General features: G+C 43.5%; 1 protein-coding gene across 1 annotated transcript in view; it reads left to right on the top strand.

Moving 5' to 3' along the window:
- Positions 1-2,349: 2,349 nt before the first annotated feature.
- The window catches only part of SBK1 (SH3 domain binding kinase 1), a 94,223-nt gene continuing 73,111 nt past the window's right edge, over positions 2,350-23,461 (top strand). The window contains exon 1 of the mRNA XM_060786244.2: positions 2,350-3,518. Coding sequence (XP_060642227.2) covers positions 3,304-3,518 — 215 coding nt within the window. The 5' untranslated portion in view covers positions 2,350-3,303. The remainder of the gene's footprint in view (positions 3,519-23,461) is intronic.

Raw genomic sequence — 23,461 nt, 5'->3', positions numbered from 1 at the left:
CCTGGAGATGTTTCATTCAAGGAAAGGGGAGACCAGGACCTTTGCGACCTTACAAGATATATTAAGGACATAGCACAGGAAGGGTGTGCTGCAAAGCAGGGGGACAAAAGAGGCAAAGGAAGGCTGTGATGTATACAGTCATCCATTTTTGCCTTTTCTCTATGACAAGGGAACCTAATTCTTGCTGATTTATGGGGCATACAGATACACAATGCAGGCAGTGGCAAGCAGTTATTAGGGTGGAGGATGGATAAGAGTGTTTCTCCATTTTAAAATTAGTTTTTCCCTTTACACTATCCTCCTAGCAACAAGTATTTGGAGAGCAAGGATAGAGGGCTGATATTTAGAGAGTGTGGATGTGATACCAAGCCAAGGGAGAGCTTGGTAGAGCTTGGTAGATGCAGGGGATGCTGTGGATGGAGCATATCTTGATTTCAGCAAGGCCTTCGGCAAAGTCCCTCATGACCTTCATGCAAGCAAACTAGTCCAATGAGGGCCAGACAATGCTATTATTAGGTGAATTTGGAATGAGTTAAGCAACCGAATCCAAAGGGTGCTTCTCCCCAATGGTTCATCCTGGGAAAAAAGTGACTATTTGGTTGTCATAAAGAAGGTTTGGTCCCGGGCCCAGTTCTGTTCAACACCTTTATTAATGATTTGGATGAAGGTTTAGAGGGCAGGCTGATTAAGTTTGAAGATGTGACCCAACTGGGAGGGAAAGCTAATATTCCAGAGGACAGGATCAGGATCCAGAATTAACAGATGAGCGAGCTGATTGGTCAAAACTAACACAATGAATTTCAACAAGGACAAATGTAAGGTACTCCACTTAGGCAGAGAAAATGAAATGCAAAGATATACAGAATGGGTGATGCCTGGCTTCATAACCATCCATGTGAAAGAGATCTTGGAGTCTTTGTTGAGAACAAACTGAACATGAGCCAACAGTGTGATGCAGCAGCTAAAAAGCCAATGAGGTTTAGGGCTGCATCAAAAGGAGTCCAGTGTCCAGATCAAGGGAAAAATTCATGGCGCATCTCTATCCTACTTTGGTCAGATCTCTTCACCTGGAATCACTCTGTGTCCAATTCTGGGCCTCACAGTTTAAAAGAGATATTGACTCTAAGCTAGAAGGTATCCAGAGGAAGAGAGTGACTAAAAGGATAAAAGGTATGGAGACCATGAATAAACCCTCTGAGGAGCTTCTTAAGGAACTGGGTCTGTTTAGCCTCAGAAGAGAAGGTTGAGAAGAGCCATGAGAGCCATGTATCAATATGTAAAAGGGTGTCATAAGGAAGAGGGAGCAGGTTTGTTTTCTGCCACCCTGGAAAATAGGAGCAATGGATTCAAATAACAGGAAAGGAGATCCCACCTTTTTGACAATACAAGCTATTCAACAGTGGAACTCTCTGCCTCAGAGTCTGGTGGAAGCTCCTTCCTTGGAAACTTTTAAAAAGAGGCTGGATGGCCATCTGTTAGGGAAACTTTGATTGTGCCTTTCCTGCATGGCAGGGGGTTGTACTAGATGGCCTATGTGGTCTCTTCCAAATGTTATTTTATGATTCTATGAGAGAGATACAGAATAGGCAAAAATGCTATCAGCATTTGCTAAAAATGCAAAGTGTTAGTTGCCTCTAAATTGTACCCCACCTCCAATAGTCTGCATCCTGTGCTTAACGCCAGGCCAGTAAATGGGAAAATATCCTTGATCCAGGACCTGATTTAGGATCTGAGATACTGGCTAGGATTGTATCATGGAGGAGCAGATTTCGAATCCCGGCTCAGCCATGGAAACCCATTGGGTGACCTTGGGGAAGCGTCTCATGCTCTCAGCCTCAGAAGATGGCAACCCAATTGAACGAGTTGCCATGAACACCCCATGATCGGTTCGCCATAGGGGGCCCCCATAAATGGCAAGCCACTTGAAGGTACCCAACAACAGTAATGTAACATTGGGTGCAGGGAAAAAGAAAAAGTGACGGATTCCAAGTCTAGTACATTGAGCCAGTTTTGCTCCGGCACTTGTTCTTTGCCAGGGAGAATGCCTCCTGGTATTTATTTTTGGTTTTACTTTGTTACGGAACATGAAGGAGACGAAAAGGAATGAGATGGAGACAGAGATGGAGGAGGGAGAAAAAAAGATGTGACAAGCCCACCATTATGCTTCTTGCCCTCCTCCTGCTCTTCTTCCTTTGGACCCAGAGGAAGCGCTCAGCCCCAAGTCATGTATGAAGGCACAGGAGCCGTTTAGCCTCTCAGACAATGTAGACCAACAGGGACCAGAAAGCTGGCAGTGGAAGAGTTAACCCTCCAGCCTCTGCGCGTGAATCTTGAGCTATTAATACTCACACTGCTTTATCTGTCAGAGGGAACCGGCTGCTCTGTCAAATGAGACAAGCCCCGCGGATGTGGGTCTCTCTGACAACAGCGCCCAGAAGTTTGCATCTCAGAGTGGCTGCGTGCGCCTTGCCCGGCTTGAGGTTTTCTCCAAGATTACTTGGTTGCACACCCTCCACTACCAAGGAGGTATCCTTCCTTCCTCCCTCCCTCCCTCTCTCCTTCTTTCTCATTCTCTTCCATGCACATTCATTTCTCTTCACTTGCAAGCTCACACCCACCACTCCACCACTTGCCCTTTTGTCCTGGATTGTGTGGACACACAACAAGGAGGTCAACAGCTACCTTCGAATGATGGGCAGCAAAACTTTCCTCAAGCTTCATTGTCCCAGGATGGCTTGACTCATCCAGTGCGAAGCTTGGACTTGCCCATCTGTCTGTGGATCCTGAAGAGGAAGCCTTTCAGGTGAAGCCAAAGCCTGCGGCCACCACATCTGCCCACGGGGGAGCGCTCATCTCAGTATGAGCTGATGTTTGAAGGACGTGGCCTGACTTGCAGAGCAGCGTCAACTTTGCAAACCCAAATCCACAGGACTTGTCAATCTTCTTGACTGGCTCTTGGCTGAGGATTCTCTGCATCCATTGTGAGAGACCAAAAAGTCAAGCAAGGATCTCCTCTGAAAGGGTTGCAAAGAGATTGCAAAGAAGGAGGAATGAAGAGTCTCATGGAGGTGCTGCCTGGAAGGGACCTCTTCTGCTCAGGATAGTAGGAAATAGTCAAACCCATGAGTGAAGAAGGCAAGCCATTCTGTTCCAGTTGCACTGGCAAAGGAGCCCATTAAAGTCCAGGACGGACAAGTCCTTGCTCCGGACATCCAAACCTCTTCTGTCCCTTCAGTGCTGGAGTTTCCCGGCCCTGTTTGCAGTGTGGGCAGCCCCTTGGCTGGGGAAACTGAGAGTTGGTGCATGCTGGAAGGGGAGGCTGGCGGTTGGAGAGAAGATCAAGGCGTGAGATGCTTGGGACCAATGGGACCATCCTGTGCTCCAAAAGATGCTAGCGGCACCGGGCAGCAGGGCTGGCCCAGTCGGGTGCACCCGCTTCCTTGCACTTTGAAAGAGATGGATGCCTTCTGCTTCCCCTGCTTCCAGAAAGAGGAGCTCCAGCCATTGCAACTGAACAGGTGGGTCCGAACCCAGTTCTCCCATTGTGCATGTGAATGCAGATAGAGTGTTATCACTTTCCCCAAACTTCTGCTTTTGGGAAGATTTGGGCTACAGTTCCCATTTGCCTGTCCAATGGCCAGGCAGTCTGGGCTGGATGGGAGTTCAAATCCCACCCTGCGTTCAAGTTCAGAGAGGTCTTAGGGCTCAAATGTGAATGTAAACAATGCCCCAAAGTGAGAACCTTAATCCACAACCAAGGTTTGTGGGGCATGAATTGAGATGACTTTTTCTAAATGCCTGGTTGTATAGTTTATTCTCCTTTTTTGGCTCCCAAGCTTTGCAAACATGATCTATAACTAGGGGCCCTTCCACACTGCTCTTCTATCCCAGGATCTAATCCCAGATCATCTGTTTATCCCAGGTTATCTGGCAGTGGGGGCTCATATATTCCAGTTCAAAGCAGATAAGCTGGGATCAGATCTTGGGATATATGGCAGTGTGGAAGAACCCTAAGAGTCTGCTTGGGATGGAAAATACTATTGGTAGGAACTGCTTGCTTTTCACTGGTAGCAGTGGCTCTCTGGCATCTCTAACTAGTGATCTTTTCTATCAGCGGTGCTCTGAACTGAATGCTGGGATCTGAACCTGAGATCTTTGGTGTGCAAAGCATGCGCTCTTACTGAACAGTTTTTTTCTCACAAGACATTCCGGTCCTCATGGTACTTGCTAAAGGGTTGGCTCAAATGGGGATGTTAGAAGCTGCCTTGTATTGAGGTAAACTATCAACTAGATATTGTCAACTCTTCTAGAGTTTCTGGCTGGGATTTCTCTTTCTCAGCCTGAGACTTTCTGCACACAAAGCAAAGGAGCTCTTCCACAAAGCTATGGCTTCTGACACAAAGGAATTCCTTCACTTTCTGGCACTTTCCAGGGCAGGGAGACATTTCGCCAGCAAGGACCAGGGCTTGTAGAAGTTATTTTTATGGACTACGTTGTTTTTCAACCAGCAAATGCAAAACCTCACACATTTCCAGGCACTGGCAACAAGAATGTAATGGGCCTTCTTGTTGCCATGAATGCTGTTTGCAGTACTAACTAATCCAGAACCACTGAATCAGTTCAGTTGGCATCATTGTTGACTCGCTAGTCAACAACTGATTAAATGCATCTAGTTCAGACAACCGGTAATATTTTGGGTAAAGTGAAGAGCTATGAGTGTGAACAAAGTCTTTTCCCTGCATGCTAACATGGTTCAAATAGTGCATCATCTATCCGAAACATAATTTTTTTAATAAAACTGGCAAATATTTTTGTGGATATTTTGTGGATATTTTGTGAATATTTTCATGATTATTTTTATGAATAGGTTCATGATTATTTTTGCAAATATTTTTGTGTATATATTTTATGCGAATATTTTTGTGAATATTTTTGTGTATATATTTTATGCGAATATTTTTGTGAATATTTTTGTGTATATATTTTATGCGAATATTTTTGTGAATATTTTTGTGTATATATTTTATGCGAATATTTTTGTGAATATTTTTGTGTATATATTTTATGCGAATATTTTTGTGAATATTTTTTGCAAATATTTTTGTTTATATATTTTTGTGAATATTTTGTGATATTTTTCTGATTATATTTTCATGACTATTTTTGTTAATTTCTTTCATTATTTTTGTGATTATGTTTGTGAATAAGTTCATGATTATTTTTGTGAACATTTTGGTGTATATATTTTTGTGAATATTTTGTGATATCTTTTCCTCACATGGGCTTTGTTCATACAGTGCAATTAAACAAGTTTGGCACCAGTTTAACAGCCTTGTCTCCATGTTGGGGAGTTTGGTAGGGGATATAGACCTCCCCAACAAGTACTTGAATTAAGAAAAGCCAACCCCCAATACTACAGATCCCTGGATTACATAGGAAGTTAAAGTGGTATCAAACTACTATAAAGGCATAGTGTGGCTACATGTATGGAGGTAAAGCATGGAGTGTTGCCAGGCAGGGGATAGGAAACTTCACTCATTCTTTTCTCCCTCTCTCTCTATCAGGGTGTGATTAAAGCACAGAAGCAGATTAGGGGGAAAACATGGCAACCCTTCTCATGCCCAAAGGAGGAAAAACAAATGCTCATGCTACATTGATGCTGTCCACACCTCTCCTGCTAAAAACAGGAGTGTGAACCATTCTTGAAATTCATTTCAAAGAGGTGTTGATGTTTTTTTTTTTTTTTAAATGCACATAGTCTTCCTTTAGCAATGGGAAAATCAGGGAGAGTCATGGAATGAGGACGAAAAGTAGATCTTGGGTCTGTTGGCGAATTAATGACTAATTTCAAAATTAGGGAATTCTGACTGCTACGAGCATTGCAAATCTTTCTGGGTTTGGGCTTTTTAAAAATGTGCTTAAGCAAGATTATCCAAGCATGATTCTTTAACAAAAAATTACTAATGACCTGTCGGTAAAGCGGCTTTCATGATCCCTCCTTGATGTGCAAATGTATCACATATCTATGGCCTGTGAGTAATTTATTTTTAAGTAGGTCATGCTAGACTGCCCATTCCTGGCCTCAACGCTTCAGTGCTCACACTTGGGGCTGACAGCCTATGTGCTGCCCTATTGCCAATGTACACAACCATGAACCACAACTTGGGATCTTATTCAAGTGGATCGAGGGAAGTCTAATAGTCTTACTCTCTTCTGCTTTGATCAGAACTCTTTACCTGGAATAATAACACAATGTCCAGTTCTGGGCAAAACAATTCAAGAAGGAGATGGAGCAGCTGGAAAGTGTCCAAAGAAGGAGGATCAAAATGGTCTGACGGTTTCTAAGCAGAGGCTGGCTGGCTATCTGTTGGGAGGGCTTGAGTTGTGTGTATTCCTACATGGCAGAATGGGATTGTACTGGACGACCTTTGGGGATCTCATCCAATTCTAAGATTCAATGAGTCTGCACTCGATCATGAAAGCTATTGGGGTGAATATAGAAGAGCATCTGTCTCCCTCCCTTATGCGACCTTTTGTGACGGTTCAGTTGCAATGTCTTTCTGCCTCTCTTGTGCAATAAAGTCCAAAGTACAAGAATCCCCATAGGGCTTCCATTGGCAGTCTCACAAACCAATTTCACACCATACAGTTACAACCCTTCGATATCACTTTATACCAAAATTGCAACATCCTACGGCAGCGTTTCTCAACTTTCCTAATTCCGTGACCTCTTAATACAGTTTCTCATGTTGCAGTGACCCCTAACCATAAAATTATTTTTGTTGCTACTCCATAACTGTAACTTTGCTACTGTTACGAATTGTAATGTAAATATCTGATATGCAGGATGTATTTTCATTCACTGGATCAAATTTGGCTCAAATACCTGGTACGCTCAAATTTCAATACAGGTGGGGTTGGAGGGGGGTATGACTTTATCATTTGGGAGTTGTAGTTAATGGGATTTATACTTCACCAATAAGCATTCTGAACTCCACCAGTGATGGAATTGAACCAATCTTGGCACACAGAACTCCCATGACAAACAAAAAATACTGGAAGTGTTCGGTGAGCATTGTCCTTGAGTTTTGGAGCTGTAGTTCACCTTCATCCAGCGAGCACTATGGACTCAAACAATGATAGATCTGAACCAAACTTGGCATGGATGCTCAATATGCCCAAATGTGAACACTGGTGGAGTTGGGGGAAAATAGACCTTGACATTTGGGAACTGTAGTTGCTGGGATTTATAGTTCACATACAGTCAAAGAGCATTCTGAACGCTACCAATGATAGAATTGGGCCAAACTTCCCACACAGAACCCCCATGCCTTGAAGGGACTCTCTGATGCGAGCCTCCCTCCAGCCTCACATGCTCTCTCTCACCCCACACATGAGCACCACGCGGCCATGCGCCGAGCACACCTGTTCTCCCCTCCTCGCTTGGAGTCTCAGAAACAGCCCTCCCCTTGGCTGAGAGGCCAGCTGAGAGACCGGCCAATCACAGCAGGAGCAGGGCTTTTGGTGGGAGGATTCGCCATCTGTTTCTAAAGAGGAAGAGAAGGACAGGTGGAGAGATCTTCAGCCTTCTCTGCCAAAGGGGTTCCTAAGACCATCAGAAATATGTGTTTTCTGATGGTCTTTGGTGGCCCCTCTGAAACCACTCATGATCCCCCCCCCCCCCCCCCGGGATCCCAACCCACAGGTTGAGAAACACTGTCCTACAGAATCCTTGGATCTGTAGTTTGATGATGTAGATGCACTAGTAGACCTCTCTGTCAAGGAATTCTAAACACTCTAAAATTACAAATCTCAGAGATTCCATACAATGGAGTCATGGCAGTCAAACTACTGTAATAACCACCCCCCTCTGGTTTAAAGGGCAGAAATGATTCCTGTATTTGCTGCTACACATAACACTTAACACTGTATATGATGCAAGTGCCATGTCAACATGTGCCTCTTTGGTTCCCTCTCTCCTTTTGGCGATGCATTGACTCTCTATGTCTTGGACATTCCATCTCTGAACATAAGTAAAAGGTTAGTCTCCAGTCTCCGTGTTACAGATTGTGAGCCAGACATTTGTACTCTCCTCCAGTGCATTTAACAGCAGCTCACTAACAGTTGCAGTTGCTAAGGTTCACCTCCAGGCCACAAAAGGCTTCAGCTGCTATTAAAGGCAGACGAGCAGGCCACTTTCTGATCAGTTGGCAATCTGGATTGAATCCTTCCAGCCAAACAGGCAGGTGCTGATGCAAGGTAAATAACATCAGGCACCAGTCTTTCATGGTGATCTAAATGTGCCTTCAAGTTGACCATCCATTCTGGCAAACCATGATCATCATAGGGTTTTCTTCTAACAGGTCTGGTCAGTTCATTTCTCTGAAATAGAGCCTGCAGCATCTGGCATTACTTGGTGGTCACCCATCCAGAACTGACCCTGCATAGCTTCCAAGAACAAGCGCGATCTGGTACCTTTACAAAGGTTATCTCTGGCAGCATCAACGATACACAGTAATTGCAGAGATGATGCCTAGATTCTGAGATCAAGTGCATCCAAAGCTTTCTCCTTTCAATGAGAAACTTCTTCACCATCTAAAGGCCAATGGGACTGATTACGGGCATTAATGTCTAATCCGACAGCATCACAGTTCACAGCCAGGAAACCAGGCAAAGCTCTGCTGAGCCATTCCCGCAATGCCCTCCTTTCACCAGGTCAGGACCTCAAAAGTGCTTCAGCCGCATTGGCAAACAGTAAAGCACTGGCTTTGCGCATATGGACTTGGAGGGCTAACCTTATTGCTGGGGAACATGGCATTTTGGGGACACACTTCCCAGAATGCTTGTCTTCATTTCCAGTATTAGCAGCTCAAAGTCTTCCAAACTTCAGGGAACTCGAGTCAGCCCTGACTGCGGTTAGTAATGCACGGTGAGAACAAAACAGACAGCATTTCCCCACCCCCTCTCCTTGGGATCATCTAATGAAGCCAAACAGTGGGGGGTTCTGATGAAATTAAAGATTAAAGCATTGCAAAATGATTTCTTTCATTTCCACAGGATGCCAACACGGATGATTTTGAAATGGGATTAACAGAGGTTGTGCAGGGCAAGGTTAGCGATGGTCATGAATAACAACAACAACAACAACAACACTTCATTTATATTCCGCTCTATCTCCTCGTGGGGACTCAGAGCGGATTACAACATACACCGATAGGCAAATATTCAAATATTTTTAATACAGTGGAAATAACAATGACACACAAATACACAGAACAAAGGTAAAGGCTTCCCCTTTCATCTCCGGCTTCTGGAGGTGGTGCTGAACTCTGGCCATGGGGAGGTGCTCTTGTTACATTTCCAAGCCGAGGAGCCTGTTGTCCATAGAACCCTCCTGGTTGTGTTACCAGCATCACTGCATGGGTGCCTTTATTACCTTCCCACCAAAGTGGTTCCTATTCATCCACTCACATTTGCATGTTTTCAAATTACTAGATTGGCAGGAGCTAGGGCTAACAGAAGGAGCTCATCCTGACCTGCAACTTCGAACTGCCAACCTTCAGGTCAGTAGTAGAGCAGCACAAGGGTTTAGATGTTAAATAACATTGGGGATAGTGCTGAGCCCTGTGGGACCCCACAGTCCAATGGCCATGAGGTCAAGCAGGACTCCCCCCAGGACCACCTTCTGGCTGCAACCCAAGAAAAAGGACCAGACCCACTGCAGAACCATACCTCTCAGCCCCCTCCCTTTGAGACTTTCCAGGAGGATACCATACCACACTCCCCTTATCTAGTTCTTGGCGTTGATCACCCACCAAGGTGACCAAAGCTGTTTCCATTCCATGATCCAGCCTGAAGCCAGATTGAAATGGATCTAGAAAATCAGTTTCATCCAAAAACCCCTGGAATTGTTTGGCCACCATTCGCTCCAATATATTGCAGCTAAAAAGCAAATTATCCATTGGTTTCCTTTGGTCTCAAAATGGGGCCAGTCCTTCTGACTCTCCTTGCAATCAAAAGCTCAGGTCAAGGCAAGCAGAAGTGTGTGTCTTCAGCTGCCTTTACTCAAACTTTAAGGCAAACAGTAAATTCCAGGATGGTGCCCACGCATGGAGCATGTGCTTCACCTTGTTGGCTTTGGGGTCCTGGCAGGTGACCTGTATGGCATTTCCCTTCCTTCCGCTCTTGCTCCTTCCCTGGCTGGGATGTGGGCCTGACCCAGCAGGCCAGCCGGCAGTGATGACATTGTGTCCTCATGAACATATGGCTATGCAAGCTGTTGCCGCTTGGGCTGGCTATTCCCAGCCTGCAGGGGAATGTGGCTTGGATGGAGATTGCTGGGGGAGAGGGTGGGCTCTCCTCCTGGCATGGCATCTCTTCACTGCCCATTACACATCTTTAACAAATTTGAAAAAAAAATCTGTTCCTAGTTTGAAAATGCTTATTCCTCTTTACAATTTTTTAAAAATTTTCAATACTACTCATAAAAAAACAGGCAAACAAATCTATATACACGTATATATGCATACAATGCTTCTTAATCTATACAAAATTCATATTGGGTTATACCAGGCATGGGTAAACTTAGGCCCTCCTTCCACGTGTTTTGGACTTCAATTCCCACAATTCCTAACAGCCGCAGGCCCCTTACTTTTCCTTTTGTCTTTCCTTTTCTGCTTAAGTGGCTGAGAGGGAAAAGGAAGGGGCCTGAGGCTATTAAGAATTGTGGAAGTTGAAGTCCAAAACACGTGGAAGGAGGGCCTGGGTTATACCCTCCTCCGACCTCTCCCAATTTAGTGACTTGCTGTCTCTTGGGTTGGAGGCATTCATATATAATTCCATTTTTCCTTCCTATTGTTTTTCTGAGTGGTGTACTAATGAAGGACATCTTTTTGGAAAAAATATATAAAGTATGACTGAAGATGGAAATGGAAACAGAACTGAGAAAGGATTGTATGATTAAATGAGCACAAAATATCGGGCGCAACATAGAATGAGATAAATGGGACAAAATTTGGGCTATTGGCTTAAAGAAAATTTTGTGCTATGATCTTAGAGAAAATTTTAATAAAATGATAAACAGCAAAATTAGATAAATGTATAAGAGAAGAAACAGCAAGTGCTGGAAATGTAAAGAACACAAAGGAACTTTCTTCCACATGTGATGGTCCTGTAAAAAAGCAAGAGAATTCTGGGGCAAGGTACACAAACACTGCAGGAAAAATGTTCATTCAAAGATACAATTGGAGCCCAAATTATTTTTATTGGGAATGTTATTTCCTCTTTAATTGTGTGGCCATTACTTTGAAAGTAGTTGTTCTACTCCAGAAATTTTGTTTTTGTAGCTGCCACAAACAATATTGAATTGGTTGAGACTCGATGATGAGATATTCACTGGAAAACTAGAGCAAAATGTGCTGCAGAATGTCCCTTCTGCCAAAACAAAGTTTGGGTACTTTAATACACTTTTTCCCGTGTTTTTATGATAGAACCAGTTAGAAAATGACATTAATAACTTGTGGTCTTCTAAGACTCCTAGATCCCTTTCAGATGAATTGTTTTCCAGCCATCCGATATGTGCTATAGCAGGATGTCCCTCTGGCAAAAATAAAGTTTGGGCACTTTAATACACTTCTTCCAAGTTTTTATGATTGAAACAGTTAGGAGATGCCATTTATAACCCAGGAACAAAAAAGGTGTTAGGCAATGTTATTGCTACTGCAGTGGCAGCTGGTGGCTCCCATGTCTGCGGGCAGCCATTCCACTCTGGGAACTACTCCAACGTTTAAGGAGCTACCCAAGGTGCTGGACCTATTTTGGGAATAGTGTTTGGCAGGACATGGAGAGTGCCTTTAGATTTCTGGTGAAAACCCAGAGGGAATGTCATTGCCCCACAAAAAGTGGGGTCACTGGTCACCAGTGTGCTGCACGCCCCGCTTGTGGGCTTTCAGTTCAGCATGTCAGCCACAGAATGCTAAATGAGGGCTGCCTCTACATTGTAGAATTAATGCAGTTTGACACTGCTTGAACGGCCATGCTGTGAAATCATGAGAGGTGTCCTTCAATCGATTTTCCCCAAGGAAATGGGAAATTATTGTTTCCCCTCGATGTTTGATGTTTTGTCTTATGTCTGTTATAACAGGCTGTGCTTTTTATTTAATTTTAGTTTGTTAAGTCATAATTTGTGTTTATATGTTGGGTTGTATACATTTTGTTAGTATCGATGTATTGTTGTATTCAGGCATTGAATATTTGCCTTTTATGTTTGGAATCCACCCTGAGTCCCTTTGAGGAGATAGAGTGGAATATAAATAAAGTTTTATTATTATTATTATTATTGACAGAGTATTCAGCTTTCCTTGCTAAAGAGGGGCGGTGCTTCACCAGAATATGAAGGGTTTCACAGCACTGGACCACAACAAAGTTATGCCAAACTGTATTAATTCCTCAGTGCAAAGGCAGCCTAGAAAACCCTTCGGAATGACCCAGCATAGCTGGTCTTGTGCACGCTTACCATCAAATGGCTTGTTTCACAGAGCTCCATTTGTAAAAATGAAGCAAGAGACAAGCCCACTGGGTAAGCCTGAGTAAGCCACACAGCACCTAAATATGATGAAGCAAGGCTAGAACCAAAAGCAGAATTCAGGGTCTCATGGAGATGTGTGGTTAGGGATTTAAATGGTAATTCCCATAATCCTTTACTGCCAGCTATGATGGCAAGGCATGTGAGCATCATAGGCCAAACATACATAGACAGTGGACACTCCTGGTTGTCTATGTCCAACACAAGACTTTCCATTAGAAGAAGGGCTAGAGTGCGAGCTATAGAGGGAATAACCTTAAAAGGGAGAGAAGAGCTAATGATAAATGACTAGTTTTGGGATCATCAACTACAGGACATAACTAGGAAACATATTAAAATTGGATTCCCCAAAAGAAAATTGGAGAACATTTTAGAGAAAGAAAACAAAGGCTTGTGTTGCTGAAGGCTTTCATGGCCAGAATCACTGGGTTGCTGGGGGTTTTCTGGGCTGTATGACCATGTTCCAGAAGCATTCTCTCCTGATGTGCTGGTACAACTGCACCAGGAGCCCCAATTTTGTTTGCTTTGCATTTAATGTTTGTTGCAGTCCTAAGTTTCAGGGACTCTGCAGATAGGTGGCTTCTTTTGGCTGCAATCATAGGGCAAGCCACCTGTCAATTATAGTTAGGTTCACTGGTCCCGCCCCCTTTTTGGGTTTTTGGAGGGAATAGGAGCCTTTTTGGTTCAGTCCACACAGAGAAGCCTTTCGCACAGGACATAAAACGAAGAGCTCCTGTAGAAAGCTTTGTCTTCTACGGCTTGGCTGGGGAGATACAGCCCCACAGCTTGGCCGAGGATCATACAGCCTTACAGCTCCTTTGCTGAGGGACTTCAGCCAGCCATCACCGAAACCTGAACTCCTTTTTCCCTGGAAGTCTACAAAGCTCTGCCTGGTAAGGGTCTCTCATGGAAGCCAGAAGCAGTTGGTACCGGGTGTAGGGGCTCCACGCCAACAGAGGCAAAGACAGACTGCCCAGATTAGAAGTTAAGGATTTCCCCATTAGTTACAGTTAAGAAGATAGTGCCTGTTCCCTGTGGACAAGATTGAAAGAGCCTATAGACTGTTAAAAAAGCTTTAAAGTACCTGTTTGTTTTCCTTAATAAAGAACATTGTTGAACCTTTAAACAAACTAAAGACGCTGTGTTTTAAGGAAATCCAAAGGCCTTTAATCTGAGGCAGCCCCGGCGTCCCGTTGGGCACACAGAATTTATGTCCTGTCTACAGTCTGATGTACAGGCCCAGCGTGTGGCAACACACCTGACATTGCACCCACATCTATGGCAGGCACCCACAGAGGTTGTGAGGAAAAGGAAAATGAAGGAAAACTTCATTTCTAGATGTCCTAGTCATCCGCAAACCCATCATCTCTCTAATCTGTCAAGATCCCTTTGAATCCTGCTCCTGTCCTCTGGAGTATTGGCTATCCCTCCCAATTAGGTGTCGTCTGCAAACTTGATGATCCTGCCTTCTAACCCTTCATCTAAGTTATTAATAAAGATGTTGAACAGGACCGGGCCCAGGACGGAGCCTTGCGGCACTCCGCTCATCACTTCTTTCCAGGATGAAGAGGAAGCATAGGTGAGAACCCTCTGGGTTTGTCCATTTAACCAATTACAGATCCACCTCATCGTAGTTTTGCCTCACCCACATTAGACTAGTTTCCTTGCCAGAAGGTCATGGGGGACCTTGTCGAAGGCCTTACTGATATCCAGGTATGCTACATCCACAGCATTCCCCGCATCTACCCAGCTTGTAACTCTATCATAAAAAGAGATCAGATTAGTCTGGCATGACTTGTTTTTGATAAATCCATGTTGACTATTAGCGATGACCGCATTTGTTTCTAAGTGTTTGCAGACCTCTTCCTTAACAATCATTTCCAGAATCTTGCCTGGGCCACGATTCTATGATGTTTTCTTGGAATACCTCTGCCATCTAGGTATCTATTCACTCCTTACCAAAAGAAACATAGCAGGAGCCCCAGTGCAGAAGTCTGTAGATGTTGCTGAGTATTAGTATATTTGCAAGCTGCAAAGCTTGGGATCAGGGCAGTTGAAGACCCACCTGCAAACACAGGCCTAATGTGGTTGAAAACATAGACGCAAGGGTCGTTTAAGAAAACCAGTGAGCAGCAATTGTCGGTGTTGATGATGGGCTCGCTTTCTGCCCCCAGCCCTCCCACACAGCTCTGCATCATGCTGCGGAATGACCTGAGATCACGGGGATGGCTTTCAGATTTCAAAGGGAGATGATTGCTTGCGGCGAGTGGGTGGACAAGAATCTGTGCTTGATTCAAGCGCACCCTTCTCGCAACCAGCAAAACCCACAATTTCATGTCTCTGAGCAGGTGTCCAAGCTCGAACCCCGTTCCCTTTGAAAGTGGCTTTGAAAAAAATGATTTAATATTTGCAGTTTGCTGCCTTGACGAATAAACAGAAACAACTCGAGAGAGTCTGGAATTTATGACAGCTGAAGGCAGGGTGGCCAATTTATATTTTACACCTTACCCAGGAAATTAATTTTGATGGGAGTTGGCAAGTAGATGAGATTTCTAATTTTTGTAAACAGCCTTGAGACCAACGACTGGTGAGATAATAATCATAGTAGTAGTAATAACTGTACTAATCATTATCACCATAACCAACACCATCATCATCCCACCTCTTTTTAATAACCATTATTATTATTACTATTATTATAGAATTATTTATGCATAACAACACAACACACATGCATATTAGGTTCAAGTGTGGGGTTCGTCTCTGAATATTGGGGTCTTCCCAAGGGCCTAGGATATTAGAGATATTATTAGATTGTTATTATTATTATTGTTATTGTTATTATTATTATTTTACATGTACATACCAACACAGCAAACATGCACATTAGGTCCAAGTGTCTATGGCTTGTCTCTGAATGTCGGGCTCTTCCCAAGGGCCTGGGATATTAGAAATATTATTCCTTTCACATCTTTGAAAATCTATGTTGTAGTACAACTCTCAGAACCACACAGCCACTAGGTCACTAAACATACAAATTAGTGGCTATGGGAATTTTAGTCTTCACCAGTAATTCTTCCAAGTTCTGTTCCTCATTACTGGTAAACGTTGAATATCTGGAATTCTGAACTCCGAAATACTCCAAGATTGTAATCGGGGTGACTAAGATAGTGACACCTTTGCTTTCTAATAGTTCAATTTTGTACACATTTTATTTCACACACAAAGGTATTTAAAACATTGTGTGTAAAGTTACATCCAGGCTACATGAATAAGCTGCATCTGAAACATAAATGAATTTCCTTTTTTATGCTTGGGTCCCATCTTCAAGATATCTCATAATGTAGATGTCAAGTGTTCCAAAATCCTAAAAATAAAACAAAAATCTTTTAAAATTTGAATAATTCTGATCCCAAGCATTTTGGATAAGAGAGGCTCAACTTGCACAGATAAAAGGTTTTATTTACACAGTTTGTCCTTCTCATCCTGGGGAAGAGTACCAGCTGAGCACAACTTTCCTGGCTTTGGCCTCCTTTCTTCCTTTGGGCAAAAGTCCAAATTGTGGTGGGCAAAGAGGCAGCTTCAGGCCTCGATGGTTGATCTCCTGCCTTGTTTTGCCATTGGTGCTATTAATGAATGAAAATGCTTAGGCTATAGACAGGCGTTTCAGAGCATCTAGCCTCGAGGAGTTCCCTGATCTCCTTGTATTGCCCATTTCTTTGTGGGCACAGTAGCACAGCGGGTTAAACCACTAGCTGCAGGAAATCTGCTGACTGGAGGGTTAACAGTTTGAAGCTGTGATTCGGGGTGAGCTCCTGCCTATCAGTCCTAGCTTCTGCCTACCTAGTACACATGTGCAATCCATTAAAATGGTTCTAAACTACTTACAAAAAGGGGTTATTTCTTGTTTTGACATTCTTCAGTTTTTGCTCCTTCATGTTCTTTAGATTGCTTGCATCTGATCGTAGGCTCTTGATTTTTAACTCCAGCCTTGTTTTCCATTTTGGTTTTCCAATCATTTTTCTTGCGGGTTTCAGTTGTTGTATCCTCAGTTCTTGTGCTACAATCATTGCTGTACTGTATGCAAGCTGGTTGGTTTCTTCCATTGTTGCTATCTCATCAGTTGCAAGTGCAGCATTCACACCACTCATTAGGCGTGCCAGATGTTTTCTTGGCACTTTCTTCAATGTTGGCAGTCTTTGCCTTTGTTCTGTCGTGCACTGGGTCTGAACAAATTGTCTTTATTCTATAGGACGTATACTTTAAACCCAGTGGGAAGCCGGGGTGCCTCAAAGAGAGATTCTTAGAGATTTCCTGAAGTGATGGTCTTTAGAGTCTTTAATGGTACAACAAAGTCTTTATTAAGGAACAAATAACAACACTTAAGGCTTTCTTGTTCTAGTCTTTAAGAGACTGGCACTGACTTGGATTAACTATACTTTCTCAGCATGAGGAAGAACCCTTTATAATCTCTCCCAGGTTGTCTATTATCTGGGCCTCGCTGGTCTGGGTCTTACTACCGATCCCAAATGCATCTGGACATCGAGTAAACCTACCAGCCAAGGCTTGAAGATATTCCAGCTGGAATTCCGTGGTTCTGTAATGCTGTCCTGTGGGAACTTCAGGGCTGTTTTCCCCTCTGGTGCTGTGAGGCTGAGAGGCTGTGAGCTCTCAGCCAGAGCCTTTGGGATCTTTTCCTTCTGTTTCTATTTCCCTGGATGATCCTCGGATGATCCCCGGATGATCTTGAGGAATGAAGCTTTTCCTACGGGATGAGCTGTTTGCGTCCTATAGACTAGCTTCCTTGTGTGTGACTGACTGAAATTGCTCCCTTCCCAAAAGGGAGCGGAATTAAGGAACCTAATGATGATGGACAGGTGGCCTGCTCTATAACTGCAAACTTTAACAGGAAGCCACCCTTCTGCAAAATTCCAAGCCTTGGGCTGCAAGCAAACACCTAATACAATGCAAATAAAGTGGGAGCTTCTGGTACAGCTGTACCAGCACAGCCTTTCTTCCTTCAATGCAGCATGGGTCAATTTTTTTCTTTAAATTCTTGTTCGTTTGTGGTCAATATGCCAGGTGTAGTATAACCAATGGCCACAGGTTCTTCATACTCATCGCCTTGAAAAGTTCCTGCAATTTCTTCTGACTCCATATGTTCAGTGGACTCAGAAGTCATTAGAACTTCTGCAGCTGTCTCCACAGTTGTTTGTTCTTCTGTTTCACAGTTGCTTCTTATTTCTTCAAGTTCAACTTCACTGAACACCTTTTTCCTGGTGATGTATCTCCTCTGGTCAGAAAGCCTCTGTTCAGTTACAGTTGAATCTGGATATTCAAGTTTCCATAGTTGGAACATCCATTTTTGGTATCCACGTTTTTGTGGTGCTGATCTATAATAGCAGTTAATGACCGGTTCTGTGGCATTGAAAATTTATTCCGCTTCTGTAGTTGTTTTACTTCTAGTTGCCCTACAGGCTCACGCCCTGGTTGCTCGTTCCTGTACCCCACTTGTCGACAGGTGTCCAGGAGAAGCACTTGCCACGGTCCTTATTATCTTGGGTGATGACCGAGCCAGTATAGACTTCTTTAGAGTATGTTTCACCATACTTAAATGGGTTGAGTGCACTTAGCGCTACTTCTCAGTTGAGACCACTCTGGCTTAGTTTAACCTGTTGGTAGTTTACACTACCACCAGCACAGCTCTCAACATCATAGAAACAGCTAAGCCCTCCACCAACGACAAGGCAGCACCCAAAGGGGGATTATTATTATTATTAATACTATTACTATTATTATTACTAAGGAGATGCAAAGTGGTTTATGTTAAAAAGCATTTCAGTACATCTACAAATACACATAAAGAGATTAGTGTAAATACACTCAGGGTTCCAGCCAGACATTCAGTCTACCACCCATGTTCTGTTTTGCTTTTCAAACAGACAATATGCCATCTATACTTCCAAACATGTTGCATCCATTGCTCAGTTCCTCATTTTTGTCTCCCTTTCTATTGGCATTCATGGTTCATAGTTCACAGTTACAGCGAGCGATGCGAGAAGCTGTGTGGATGCAAAAGGAAAGGAATGTGACCAGTCAGTCTCGGTTCCCTGGCTAAGTGACCTTATTGACCTCCAATGTGTCAATTGCATGAGAATTAAAAACTGTCCATTAATGCTGTCAAATGGAAATGTAGGGGGTGAGATATGTGACGGAACCCAACCCAACCCCATGCTGCCCAGTTGTGTGTGCCTTCTCAGTTTTCTTGCTTCCAACCCTCCTTGCAGCTCCCAATGTAATAAGCAGCTGTCATCCCATTTCCTCCTAACAAGCGCCGTATTTCATTTCTGGCTTAATGTGGGTGGAACGGCTCACATGAATCCACAACTCCAAACCTGTTTTTAGCGAGTGAGGTGAAGTCACGGGAGAACAGTGAGATAGATAGGCAAAGTCATAGAAGGACAGGCAAGATTTCATTTGAGTCTATACAGAGTACTTTTCTCGCAGGGAATGGCACTTACTGAATTTCCAAAAACTCCCCATTCATTTTAGGCATCCATCTATTCATCTCTGTTGTTGAATTAATTTCTTACCTTCCTTTCACTCAGTGGAAGAGAATAGAATAAAACCAATAGTGGTTGAAACAGCAACCACCTCATCACCTTGAGAGGGCAAAGAATGGGTGACCGTCCTTTAAGAGTAGAGAATGCCCCTCTTGTATCCTCAGCAGTCCCGTTTCATGTTCTGCCTTCCCATCACACTCACACTGGAAACTTAAGAGCTGGCAATACATTCATCTTTTACATTCATCTCAAGATCAGTATTATTTGTTTTTAATCAGTAGAAACAATAATATACAAAAGGTAAGAGATCCCTTGCCGTGCCCTAAAGCCCTTTATATTAAAGGAGACTGGCACCAGGTTAAAACTATTACTTTCTATGGGGTCCTGTAATTCTGCATCAAAGCCCATAGGAGACAAAAGACTTCTGATGGTTGGGCAATGAAACAGGATGGAAACTGTGATGGTTCCCATCTCACTTGTTTTTCAGTTGTAAAGATGGAGCAGTGGTGGCACAACGGGTTAAACTATTGAGCTGCTGAACTTCCTGACTGGAAGGTTGACAATTTGAATCCACAGGATGGAGTGAGCTCCCACTGTTAGACCCAGCTTCTGTCAACCTAGCAGTTCAAAAATATGCAAAAGGTAAACAGTGCTCCATTAAGTCATGCCAGCCACATGATCTAGGAGGTTTCTACAGACAATGCAGGCTCTTTGGCTTAGACATGGAGGTGAGCACCACCCCTGGAACTGGAGATGAAGAGGAAGCCTTTACCTTTATTTGTGTGTCATTGTTTCAAGGCATTGTATGTTTGCCTTGTGTCTGTATATGTTGAAATCCATCCTAAGTCCCCTCAGGGAGAGAGGGCAGAATACAAATATTGTTGTTGTTATTGTTATTATAAAAATGGGAGTAAATGTGATAAAAGGTAGGAGTGCTGAACAGGATGGCTGGCCCGTATTCAGAGTTCCCTCCTTTCATGACATTTCTGCCACTTTTCAACCCTGGAACATGTGATGAGCTCCATGCCTCTCCATGCTTGAAAGAGGCTGAAATGTCCTTTGAGGGGGGAATGTCTCAATGTGATGAGGTCAGTTGTGGAGTTCTAGCTCAGAGTCAACATTTCTCTTCAGTTGTGGTGCCCAGAATTGGACACAGTGTGATTCCAGGTATTGTCTGACCAAGGCAGAATAGAACAGAGGGATAGCATAACTTCCCTGGATCCAGACTTCCTGGAACCTAGATACGCTACATCCATGGCATTCCCTGTGTCTACCCAGCTTGTAACTCTATTCAAAAAAAGATATCAGATTAGTCTGGCATGACTCACTTTTGATGAATCCATGTTGATTATTAGCAATGACCGCATTTCTTTCAGTGTTTACAGACCACTTCCTTAATGATCTTTTCCAGAATCTTGCCTGGTATCAATGTGAGGCTGACTGGATGGTAATTGTTTGGGTCGTCCTTTTTTCCCTTCTTGAAGATAGATAGGGACCACATTCACCCTCCTCCAATCTACTGGGGCTTGTCCCATTCTCCAAGAACTCTCAAAGATGATTGCCAGTGGTTCCAAGATGACTTCTGCTAGTTCCTTCAATATTCTTGGATGTAGTTGATCCAGCCCTGGGGACTTGAATTCATTTAGATGGGAATATCACGACTCCCATCAGCTCTAGCCATTATGTCTAATGATGAGGAAGACAGGAGTTGTAGTCCAGAATAATAATAATAATAATAATAATAATAATAATAATAATCAACAGCAACAACAACAATAATAACAACAAAAACAATGTAAAAGTTTCCCCTTGACATTAAGTCTAGTTGTGCCTGTCTCTGGGGGGTGGTGGCATCTTCATTTCTAAGAGCCAGTGTTGTCTGTAGACACCTCCAAGTTTATGTGTCCATCATAACTACATGGAGCGCTGTTACCTTCCCACCAGAGCTACTCACATTTGCATGTTTTCAAACTGCTAGGTTGTCAGAAGCTGGTGCTAACAGCGAGAGCTCACTCTGCTCCCCGGATTCAAACTGCCAACCTTTTGGTCAGCAAGTTCAGCAGCTCAGCGATTTAACCCATTGTGCCACTGGGAGCTCCAATATTATTATTATTATTATTATTATTATTATTATTATTTCTTACCCACCTCTCCATCTGGAGAAGGGCCACATCAAATGACATGGAGGGCCGAATATGGCCCACAGGCTTTGAGGTTGACACATATGATCTAGGATCTATATGTTAAAGAAATGGAAGTACATTCACTGATGGGGGACACTTTTACTCCTCCTTGGATGTACATTGGATGTATTACCTGTCTGTCTGTGCCTTCTTATCCTAAGCAGCAACAGCAATAATAACTTATATTACGTCCAAAAAGAAACACGTGTACATACTAAATTGTATCTGTGTGCATATGTGTGTCACTAACTTGAGCCCAACTTCCTTGTGATTGTTGTTATGGGCTTTCAAGTCATTCCCAACTGATCCCTCTTTCAGAGGCTGAGAGTGTGTGACTTCCTAGTTGTTTTCCATGGCCAAATCCTGGTCTCCAGTTTTCTAGGAGAATTATTATTTCATAGGATTAACAGAATCATATGATTCTGGCAGAAAGCAAGCCAGGAATTAGTTGACAACATCTGAAAATAATATGCAAATCCTTGACCTCGTTTGCCCTCTGGATTGATTGATCTGACTTGATTGCCCCCGCCCAAAGCTGCCACTCAAGGCAGCCCATGACAGCTTTCATTAAAAAGTAAACACTCAAATACACAAAATTATAATGGCCTAAAATTAAACCACAATTGGATGTCAAGCAATTAAGAGCAAAACAAAGCAAAAAAGAGTGCAACACCCACCCATTGAAAGCTTTGCTTTGGCAATCGGGCTGCTTCTTTGGGGAATGTACAAGATGGCACAGCTTGGAAGTGTTCCTTTTTTGGACTTCCCTCAGACGTCCTCATCCAGCATAGACACCAATGATATTGGATAGGGGATTCTGAGATATGTGTTGTCAAAGGTTTTCATGGCTGGAATCACTGGGTTGCTGGGAGTTTTTCGGGCTATATGGCCATGTTCCAGTAGCATTCTCTCCTGATGTTTCACCTGCATCTGTGGCTAATAGCATCTTCAGAGGTCCTGTTGGCAGTGAGGCAAATGGAGTGTGTGTATGTGTATATGCGTATGTGTGTATACAAACATACATACATACACACATGCATATGCCTGTGGAACAATGTCCAGGGTGGGAGAAAGAAGCCCTGTCTGTTTGAAGCAAGTATGAACATTGCAGTGAGCAAGCTTGATTAGCATTGAGTAGCCTTGCAGCTACAAAGTCAATCAGTGAGGGTATCTGCATGGAGGTATCCTGGCCTTTGTTGCCTGGGAGGATCCTTTGTTTGGAAGGTGTTAACTAGCACTTGGTTGTTTGCTGTCTTGGAGCCGCTGGTGGCACAGTGGGTTAAACCTCTCAGCTGCTGAACTTGCTTACTGAAAAGTCGCAGGTTTGAATCCAGGCAGCAGTGTGAGCTCCCACTCTGAGCTCCTAGCTTCTGCCAACCTAGCAGTTTGAAAACATGCAAATGTGAGTAGATCAATTGGTACCGCTCCGGAGGGAAGATAACGGTGCTCCATGTAGTCATGCCGGCCACATGATCTTGGAGGTGTCTACGGATAATGCCTGCTCTTTGGCTTTGAAATGGAGATGAGCACCAACCCCCAGAGTCGGACACGAATGGACTTAATGTCAAGAGGAAACCTTTACCTTACCACTTTGGCCCCATCTACACTGTCATACAATGCCATTTGAACTGCATTATAATGGTCAGTGTAGACTCATATAATGCAAATTGAACTGCATTGATTATATGAGTCTACGCTGCCGTATAATCTAGTTTAATGCTGAATTCTGAAACCGGATTGTATGGCAGTGTAGATAGGGCCTTGAACTGTCATGGTGCACAGCTATAAAATCGTGGGAGATTTAGTTTTACAAGGTCAAAGAGTGCTGGTGTTGCACCAGAATTGATCTCCCATGATTCCATAGCACTGAGCGATGGCTGCAAAGGTGCTGTCAAACTGCATTAATGCTACAGTGTAGCTGCGCCCTATGTGTCAAGAATAAGTCCCATCTCCACGCCTGCAGGAATCAAGAATAAATCCTGTCTCCACGCCTGCAGGAATCTGTTTCTTGAGAGTTTATCACACAAGGCAGGCAATTCGTAATTGCTGCCAAACAACAGCAGTTTCGTTTTGGACCCATTGCATGACATCGTTCTGCTTGGTGGAAAACAGTCTGGAAAGCTTTCCTTTTG

Source organism: Anolis sagrei, chromosome X (genome assembly GCF_037176765.1).
Source record: "Anolis sagrei isolate rAnoSag1 chromosome X, rAnoSag1.mat, whole genome shotgun sequence".
Taxonomy (NCBI): Eukaryota; Metazoa; Chordata; class Lepidosauria; order Squamata; family Dactyloidae; genus Anolis; species Anolis sagrei.
This window is presented reverse-complemented; position numbering and strand designations above follow the sequence as displayed.